General features: G+C 33.0%; 2 protein-coding genes across 3 annotated transcripts; both read right to left on the bottom strand.

Moving 5' to 3' along the window:
- Positions 1 to 306: 306 nt before the first annotated feature.
- On the bottom strand, positions 307 to 2977 carry LOC109546771. 2 transcript variants are annotated; one of them, XM_019917881.2, is made up of 4 exons: positions 2914 to 2977; positions 2580 to 2660; positions 1379 to 1730; positions 307 to 1323 (listed from the first exon to the last, which is right to left on the bottom strand). In XM_019917881.2, exons 1-4 carry the CDS (start codon positions 2926 to 2928, stop codon positions 515 to 517), a joined length of 1257 nt encoding a protein of 418 aa, XP_019773440.1. In that variant the 5' UTR covers positions 2929 to 2977; the 3' UTR covers positions 307 to 514. The 2 variants fall into 2 exon arrangements, with proteins under 2 accessions (XP_019773440.1, XP_019773439.1); XM_019917880.2 differs by having other exon boundaries at positions 2580 to 2663; positions 2914 to 2976.
- Positions 2978 to 6258: 3281 nt separating this feature from the next.
- Positions 6259 to 8569, bottom strand: LOC109546670 (cuticle protein 7). Its single transcript, XM_019917720.2, has 4 exons — positions 8477 to 8569; positions 7801 to 7860; positions 7549 to 7738; positions 6259 to 6395 (listed from the first exon to the last, which is right to left on the bottom strand). The coding sequence occupies exons 1-4, from the start codon at positions 8537 to 8539 to the stop codon at positions 6268 to 6270; spliced, it is 441 nt and encodes a 146-aa protein (XP_019773279.1). The 5' UTR covers positions 8540 to 8569; the 3' UTR covers positions 6259 to 6267.
- Positions 8570 to 9777: the final 1208 nt, after the last annotated feature.

Below are 9777 nucleotides of genomic sequence, written 5' to 3'. Positions count from 1 at the left end.
AAAACGCATGGGAATTGACCAATAAAAAATACATTAAATATTAATTTAATGGAATCCAACTGGTATTGTGATACTTCATGAACTGCAAATTCAATTTCTCATTATATTCTACAGTCACGAACAGAACAATTAATTGACTTCCTAGTTTCTATCCAAAAAAAATTTCCGAATAAAAATGTCTTTAATGATTATAAACAATCATTTTCCTAAAACAATACAACATGAAAGTGTGAGTAGTGGGACTACGCAAAACTTCAGCTGTTTTTGAAGCAAATTGTGTATATTTTTGCGCAATGACGCAAAAACCCATTTTCAATAGAATTTATTGCACGTAATTCAGACCACTCTAGAAAACAGTTAAAAAGCGTCCCTTATAATAAATAACACAACTTAGCTAACCGTTTCAATAAATACATACTTCCACATCCAGACCAAACAGGATCTGGATGCTCAATAAAATCTACTTGCTTCAACACTAAATGATCTAAAACTCCTTTAGACACTTTCTTACAAATTACACGTCTTGGTAGCTGACTCTTTTCGCATACCTGGTGTATCCATTATTAGACGCACTTCGATACAATCGAGTGAGTTCCGCCTTCTGTCGGTTACCAGTCAATGTTTGCTTCACCAGTGGCATGTATGGGTATCCGTAGCTGGTTTGGGGTAATCTTGAGTTAAATTTACTCGCATAGTTGCTGTTTGCATTCGGCTTAGTTGAAAAGTGTTTCAGGCCTGGAGTGCTTTGAGGTTTCTTGCCAGATTTGTATGTGTTTGGAGCGACCGGCTGAGTAATCGGGTTTTTCGTCTTGGGTCTGATCGGCTTGAAACCCGTTTCGATCACTGGTTGATGCGAGTTACTCATGCTGATGTCTTTTGAGTAATATTCCTGCAGATACTTATTAAGCTCCTCTTGAGACAGTTCATGGCTCGGTTTCATTGCGTTGTCTTTCTGGGAGGTTTTTTTTGGAACTATTGGAGTGTTATGCGTTGGGTGGGACTGAATTGTTGGCTTCTCGTGAGCTCTTTCTTCTTGGAATTTTATCTCTATCGGTTTAATGGGCTGAATGTCCAAGGGAATTATTTTTTCCAAGGTGTCCTTTTGCAGCAGGTTTAAATCAATTGGAAGATGTGGCAGGAATTTTACATCTTCATATTCCTCTTTAACACTAATAACGGGTTTTCTTGGGATGTACTGAGTTTTGGAAATTACTCTTTGTGATTCTTGCGCCGATGCTGCTTCTTCAGGCTTAAGGTAAATGTACTCCTGGTTCTGATCTTCATCTTCCTGTCCTTCCTGTCCCTCTTCCACTGCAGCACCTCCTGAACATAACAATTATTAATATTAGCTTGCCAAAATAACCAGCCGATTACTAACCTTCTTCATTGTTTCTTGCATACTCGTACTCAAACTGCTGTTGAGGCTCTGCCTCCTCACTAGCAACCTCTTGCTCATAATGGGCTCCACCATGCTTCAGCTGCACGTTATTGTGGCTAATTGCGTCTTTAGAATCGTGCGTGATATGTCGCAAAGGACCACTTTTCTTCACGATAGCATTAAAGCCGCTTTTATCATCCGCTGTGTAATCAACAACCCGAACTGATCCATCAGCTTCAACCAGCGAATACTGGCCTTTGATAGTGTCACCTTCCTTCTTCTCCCATTGGTGCTTCACATCGCCTGTGTGAGGGTCCTTAACTCCGTAACTAAAACTGTAGTCTGTAGGTTTCTGCAAATAAAATTAAATATTGAAATGTATATGGCGGTTCGGGTTAAAGTTGTAGTACCTACATATTGAAAAACTAGAGGAATAAGAAGAAAACAATATTTGAAACCTAATTTTGCTTTGATGTTGTGACATAATAAAGAGCTAACTTATGAAACGTTATGAGAAGAAATGTAATTTCTATATAATTATAAGCAAATATCCAAGTTGTTGATTAAGTCTATCAATGTAAATAATGATACTAAGGAAAATCTTAGACCGATGAGTTTTTTAAAACGCGTTTTTCAATAATCAGGGCGTATGCTTACGATCTGAATTTCTATGGGGTTTTAACGCGGAAATCCCCATTGGAATGTCCAATTTCGAACCGATGCGAAAATATAGTTTTTTCAAAACCGCAAAACAAATTCTGTGAAACACTTAATATAAAACACAATTCGAACTTTTCCTAAAAAAATCATCCGAAAATCTAACTCAAAACTGCTGAAATTACAAAGAGATCTTTGCCCAAAATTGAGCCAAAATTTTGAAGCTCTCTCTCCCTTCGTTTGCAATTTTTACTATTTTCATCAATCCTGTGATAATTTGGGAACAATATTGTTGTTAGATTTTGCTTCATTCCATGCAAAAATAAGGTTACTAAGGTTACTAACTAAAAAATAAGGTTAAATAAGGTTTTTTTAAGGTTACAAAAAACATTCTGTAAGGAGCTAAATTTAAAACAGCATTTGAACTTTTTCAACATTTCAACACAACATCTATGTAACCCAATTAAAAAACCGAATTTAAATACATTTCAGTTATGTCTTTTCTTTAAATTTGTTTTTTTTTTAAGTAAATCTATGTACTTACATCATACTCTGGAGCATATTGATGAACAGAAATTGCATGGCATTGAACTGTAGCTGCCACTAAAACTATCCATGTTGTTGACTGCTGTGACACATAAAAATATTATAAATAATTATAAAACAATTAACTTTAATTGACAGGTAGAAGAGGATTATACATTAATGCTATAGTTAATTTGTAATTATTTCTAATCGGAAAAGTGAATGAAAAGCAATTAAACACCATCATAATCAATTCATTATAATTCGTACACTCTTCACTTCAAAAAAATATAATTATTCGCGAGATAATGCGCCAATGAACTTGCAAAGCGTTCGATTTTGCCGTGACCCACCTGAAGAAACCGCATCTTCAAGTTCGAAGAAATTTACTAAACCACTACTTTCACACACTGCCTCTTGTGGATCTTTACCTTTCTTTATAAAGTCCAACAGCACCCTACTATTTGCCACTTTTGGATAGATTTTTTATTTAAATCTATTTTTGATGGGCACCTTAATTAGAAAAGAATTCGTTTCGAATTAGTGAAATTATGCATCTTTGGTTATATCAAAAGTGTCCATATGGTCAATAATTATTGTTTTATTATCCAAAGGTTTTTCCTGTGTTTTAACATGAAAGTAAAAAAATATACACAATTTGCTTCAAAAGCTGCTCAAGATTTGCGTAGTCACACTACTTACACTTTCATGTTGTATTGTTTTAGGAAAATGATTGTTTATAATCATTAAAGACATTTTTATTCGGAATTTTTTTTTGGATTGAAACAGAAGTCAATTAATTGTTCTGTTCGTGACTGTAGAATATAATGAGAAATTGAATTTGCAGTTCATGAAGTATCACAATACCATAATAGTTGGATTCCATTAAATCAATATTTGATATATTTTTTATTGATTAAGTCCCATGCGTTCTTTAACGAATTAATGTCTGAAAGGTTTCTAATAAATATAAAACTAATTATTATGATATTCTTATCTTTCCTGGGTCTCAGTCCAAGTGTGAAGTAAAAATTTTGAACATCGTTTTCTTTCATTTATTTTACTTCACACTTTTACTGAGACCAAGGAATGATCAGAATATCATAACAAGTACACGCAGTCAGGAAAATAAATCAGAATATAAAATTAATGAAGAAAACGTTGGAACGTCTATTGAGTTGAAAAATTTGAAACTTTTGGAATAATTTTAAAATAGTCCTGCTATATCAGCTGCAGGCGTAAATCACGTCTTTCATTTTTTGTCTTAACGTACGGATCCGAAATTGCAAGTAACGTCGCATTTCGCAAACATAAACTATTGGTTTGCACATTCAGACTGCATTATTTCTTGAATGCATTTCCCCAAACCGCGTAAACCATTAAAGGCAATTACATACAATCAACACGTATCATTTTCTCTTGGTTTATATGCAATAATTTTGCTAAGCATTTCAGATTTACGGAAACCCGCCACTAAAATTTAAATCACATTTTCAATGCATGCAGTCGTTCAAGAAACGATTTTGCAATCGTCTCATCCAGCCATCGGGGAAATATTCAATTTTTTGCTCAGTAATATTGTAACTTGTAACATATTTAATAACGTTAAGAAAACCTGTACAATTTCTAGTTTATCTTAATTTTTGCTAGCCTTACAAATGTTCAAATCACTTTCGCCTTGAAAATAAATGATAGGCTATCTAACTTGCGGCAAAATAGTGTGTTGCCATATGTCTTTCAATCATATGAGCTCAAATTTTGTAACGGCAAACCATCTGCTGAAAGACGAAAAATGTTAATAAAAATACTTTCTCGCAAGCTACAATAAATTGCGAGAACACATCGCAGAGAGTGATGAACTCGTCAAAATTCATATTGGATTTTGGCTATGACTTTAGAAATTTAAGTTTTGTCTATATTTTTTTATGATTCTGTTCACTTTAGAAACCGGGAATATTTTTTGCATGTATTTACCAGCCAATCTTATATACATTTGTTGAAACTATCACATACCAAGTTAATAAATTAATAATTTCCTTATTTCAGTGCCAAACACCGATTCAAAGCCATATAGCTCACCGCTATAAAATTACTAATGCCGCTTCTATATGCAGAATAATCTTCTTAAGTCATTTTGCATTCTGGCACGTTGCAAGAGTAAGTAGATCAGCCTCCTTAAGAGAAAACTAATGGGAAAAAATTATCTTTTCTTGGAAAATAAACTTCTATATGGAAATCAGAAGTGAATTTCTCTGCTAAAAATAGGCAGTTTATTGTAACGATAATGAAGTGGTTAGGTCTATGTTTAGAATTATTCACAAAATATCTTGCAAACATAAAAAAATATTTGTATATCCGAAATATCCCAAAATTATAGACATGCAGTCTTGAATGAACAAAAAACTGAATTAGAAGAGAGTTAGTCAACATATGAACTATGCAGTAAAAAACATTGTCTGAAATAAAATCTCCTTTTCATCTAAAAAATCTTCTGAAATAATTAAAAATTTCGTTTCATTACCCGTTCAAATATTTAATACATACTTTATTTTCTTCTTCCGACCTTTCTTACACTTTTTACTTGCTGCGCAATCCCATAACATTCGCTTTTATTATATTTATAATTTTTCAAATTTAAAGGTATTTTAGAGGCAATATTGACGATAACTATTGCGTTTCTAATAATGCTAAGGCTGCCATCTGCTGTAAGTCAACTGATTCAATATACTTTCACTTCATTGTTCCTGAGTTAGTTTACAAATTTGATTCCTACATTTTTCTGCAGTTTTGTACTTAATTCTGTCTAAGCGAGATGGCCGGTAGAAAGTACCGTTGACTATAAACCATCAAGGGTACTGTGTAGATGGCTCCACTAAGGTACTTTTTGATTAATATGACTAATATGAATGATAAACTGAACTGAGCATGAACTGTGAAAAGAAACGGGAAAAACCTGAAGATGTTTTTAATTAAATTTAATTGAACTACAGGTAAGACGAAACAAGCTATTGATAATCACGAAGAGTGAGCTTGGTTTAGGACGGAAAAGTTTGGGTTAGTTTGGGTCATTCTTTATCGAAAGACTCACTTAAATATCGCATTCTAAGCAATGAGATTTGACTGCTTTAAAGCAGCCAAAAATTATTATTTATAGAACGTGACTTGCAGTCTTCTTTTCAAAACATCAAATTATTTTTTTTCTATTGACATTACCATAAAGGTTGGTTTCCTAATCGAAAACAATCGCGACCTGTTCAACTTATTTTAAACTCAGAAAGGATTGCAACCGGTTTAAATGCAAAATGCCCTAAAACGACTCAAAACCACCTATCACCGTTCTTTGGTAATAAAGTGAGTTTAAAATCCTGCAGTGCAATTAATTAAGTGAATAAATCCATCATCAACAAGGCCATCCTCTGATTAGGATCGAACGAAATCATTTTTTGTTTCATTTCAACGAGTATACTTAATGGTAACCGCTTTTTTGGCAATAAAACCATCAAAGACCTGAATGTTCTGATAATCACAGTTGCTGCAAAATCAAGGAAAAAATTGTTTTGTTTTCTGCTCAAGAAAAAACCATAAAACACATTTTTTAATATCGACCAAATATCTTTATTTTGATGAAATACCCAATCGAAACACAATTGTTCTACAGCTTCATTTAAACATCTAAATCGGAAGCATTTTTTGCCTCAAATCAGTCTTCATTTGTAAAAATGTTTCTGCTTGTAACCCCGAGTTCCAAGATGAGTCGGTAGAACAACAGCAGGTTTTGCAAAAACCACTGGATGTTGGAAGTCTTTAGGAAATCTCAATGGCCCCAGAACAGCTTCTATAAGAATGATAACAAAACTTTTTCAACATTTACTTTATTGCAAAAATCAGTGTCTATTGCCGAACGCATCTAAACTGAGAATAAGACGGTTTTATATGGTAAATGCCGTCCTGATTCCATAATTGTATAGTCCAAGTCGTACTAATTCACTAGTAAAGTTAATTAAAAATATGATTGGTGCTAAATTGCTAAACGTGCTTCAGACGCCGCATCATATGGCATTTTATTGATTCTATATACATCTGGTCACCTTGTATCAACATTCTTAAACCGTTTAAGTCAACAAACAAAGAAAAGTGTATCACTTAAGAAGCAAGTAACCTTTCGGCTTAATTGCGCAAAGGCTGTTATGTATTGTGTATCGCTGGCCCACTACAGAATTTTGTGCGTTATTTATAACTTATTTATTCGCAATTTTAACTAATTTATCAAAAGCAAATGGCCAGTTTCAACTAAATTTCTTGAAAATCTTAATTCGTCTTGGAACCTATAAATCAAATTAAGCAAAGTTTACAATTTGATTAATTAAGAGCAGTCTTAGAAACCCTTAATCTCTAAAAAGTGTGCAAATACTTCTCTTGCAAAATTGTCTTCGGAGTTCTTATGGATGGCTACTTATGATGAAAAATACCGAAATCTGAGGCTAATCTAAGCACTAGTAATTCAATAAATCACATTACTTAAAAATAAATATACAGTGCTTTATACGAAATAATTAAATATCCTACTTTAAGTTTGCTACACATAAGTTGCTCTTGACATTTTCTCGAAACACCCAAAAACTGGGCAAGCGATTTTTTAAAGAATTTAGTGCAAAACTGATGAAATTTTGAACGAAATTAAACCAGACGCCTTTTGACAAAGAATAATGGTTTTTAATATCAAATATATGGGAATTTACATCTCTATACAGGTGGTTTTTGGGTGTTGCTACCTGTTATGGGCTGATGGCTTAGAGTTGATTTTCTAATTTGCATACACGTTTAAAGGTGAGGGATTTATGATAATTATCTTCAAATATTTTCCACATCAATCGACAACTTCCTTAATTTGAAATCAAGAAAAAAAACCGGCGAACCTTAATTTGTCAAATAAAAATGGAAAATGGAACCGAAATGGATGCCAGAATAAGCGACTCTTGAAGACTTACGAGACAATCTGCGGTATTTCACATAAACTCTAAATCCCCGTTCCGGATCAGCTTTGTATCGAACAACCCGAATTTTCCCATCTGGTTGAAGAAAACTGTAGTAGCCAGCTACAATGTCGTTGTGTCCGTGTTCGGTTTGCTGGCTCAAAACTCCTCCAGAATTAATTACGTATTCAAAAGCATACGAATTCTGAAAATACACAAAAACAAATTACAATTTTCCTGCAAGTCCGCAGAAAATTTGAAATCTACCTCTTCAGCTCCGACGCAATGTAGAAAACTCAACAATTTCCAAACAGCGACAAGAAAAATCTGAAATAAACATTTTTCCAATTAATTTTCACATGAAATCGCTTTGTTAAAAGTACAAAAGCACCTACTCTTGCATATATCAGGGTTATTCCACGTTAATTCGCTTTAGTTGAGCGTTTTTCCATCATTTTTTTTGCAACAAAATTAGTTCTAAACCCACGCAAGCAATTTGCCGATTTCTATCATTCATCAATCTTGACCGACTGATCAACTATACAGGCTATTTTGATAAATCGATCTAAATGCCAATTTGAATATTGAATCCACCAATTTAACCGCTTTGAATATTTCAATGCATTGTCAGTTTTTTATGGATTTTTAAATTATTAATTTGCATTGATCTCTATCAATTTCGAGTTCACGCAAAGCAAGCTTTGAAAGCCACAATTTAGCATTAAAAGGCTTAGCAATGGACTGAATTAAAGTCGTTTTACTCGTCAGCTGCTAGCTTATTCTCCCAATTTTTTTCTACTTGTAGAAGCTATTTAATTATAAACTAAGAAATATGATTGAAAGAATCCCCGACTAAAGCTGAAAATTAAATGCGATTTGTTGAATTCAAGCCAATTACTTCGAATTAAAATGAATTTAGTTCCCTGAATAATAAGCTACATACCAAATTGTGCATCGTTTTCTGAACTGCAAATAATCCGCACCATAAACTATAACAAGTCACCATAAATTAGTGGTATCGTGATGGTTAGGATGGGTTTCGTGCTTTCATTGACAATCGGAGGGTAGGGAATTCTGCGACGATACATTCTAATTTACCAAATAAAGATGTATTGAAAGAGCTGATCATGTTGCTACATGTATTAAATGTGGAACAAATTGCGAAAAGTAAACCTCGATTTTGTCAGAATTTGGCAACTTATTGTTCACAAATCTGTATTATTCTATCATTACGTCTGAAAAACAGCTATAGGTCGTTTTATATTGATTTTGTTAAAATTAAGAACATTTTCAAGTATCAATATGTAAAGTAATAATATTGCTACTTGACAATAGTTAAAACTGTGGGAATCTCAGTGTATGATCAACAGACATTAATAAAGGTAATTAATCAATCAAATCAAAGAAAACGCCTCATTTCAGAACTATATCTTCTCAAGGTATTTTCTATTTTTTTTTAAATTCTCCAACTTACCGTTAATGGTTTGTTTGTTTTTAGTTTCGCCAAAACAATCCATGGCCATTCAAGTCTTCCAATGAAAATTAACCGATCCTCATCAAGTTCTTCATAACAAAAAATCACAAACCAGCATCAGCCAAGCAAGAATTGTTAATTTTAAATTCAAGGTCCTAAACTATATCATTTCATATAATTGGCTCATTTCAAATTTGCATACAACATTGGCTTGTTAGCACATGGAGCCAGGATGGCAGGTATTTAATAGTGACAATGAAATTAATTGCAGAAGAATGTATGACCGAAAATTAACTTTTTTGTCAAGGACGGCGAGCAGGTAGGTTTTGTTCAACAATTCAATATTTTAACTTTTTAGACTACAAATATGGCTATAACAAAGTATAGTTTAGATTTAGTTCACATTTTTATAGTCAATTCAGTTTGGATACTGCCAATAGTTCATACTGATTTTCGTCTAAAATGGAAAATGTATTTCCGAAATACCATTTATAGGTTGTTGTGTTGTTCCATTCTTCTAGCTAGTTTGCATGCACCAGATTTTTTCTATTTATTTTTGTTTTCACTTATATGAATTTAAAACTTCTATGATTGGAAACAAGGTGTTTTTCCCCTACAAGCAAGTAATTTCTTGATTTTCATGTTAAAACACTCACATTAGAAAGTACTTCTTTGTAACTTTTATCTTTGACCTTGACACTTTACATTTTAATTTACTGCGACAATTTTCTGTTGACATTTTAAATGATTTATTTATGTATATTTTTTTA

The sequence above is a fragment of the Dendroctonus ponderosae genome, unplaced genomic scaffold (assembly GCF_020466585.1).
Source record: "Dendroctonus ponderosae isolate FM_Combo_2020 unplaced genomic scaffold, Dpon_F_20191213v2 Dpon_F_20191213_3, whole genome shotgun sequence".
In the NCBI taxonomy this organism is placed as follows: domain Eukaryota; kingdom Metazoa; phylum Arthropoda; class Insecta; order Coleoptera; family Curculionidae; genus Dendroctonus; species Dendroctonus ponderosae.
The sequence above is the reverse complement of the archived record's forward strand: the minus strand, read 5'-3'. Positions and strand labels throughout refer to the sequence as shown.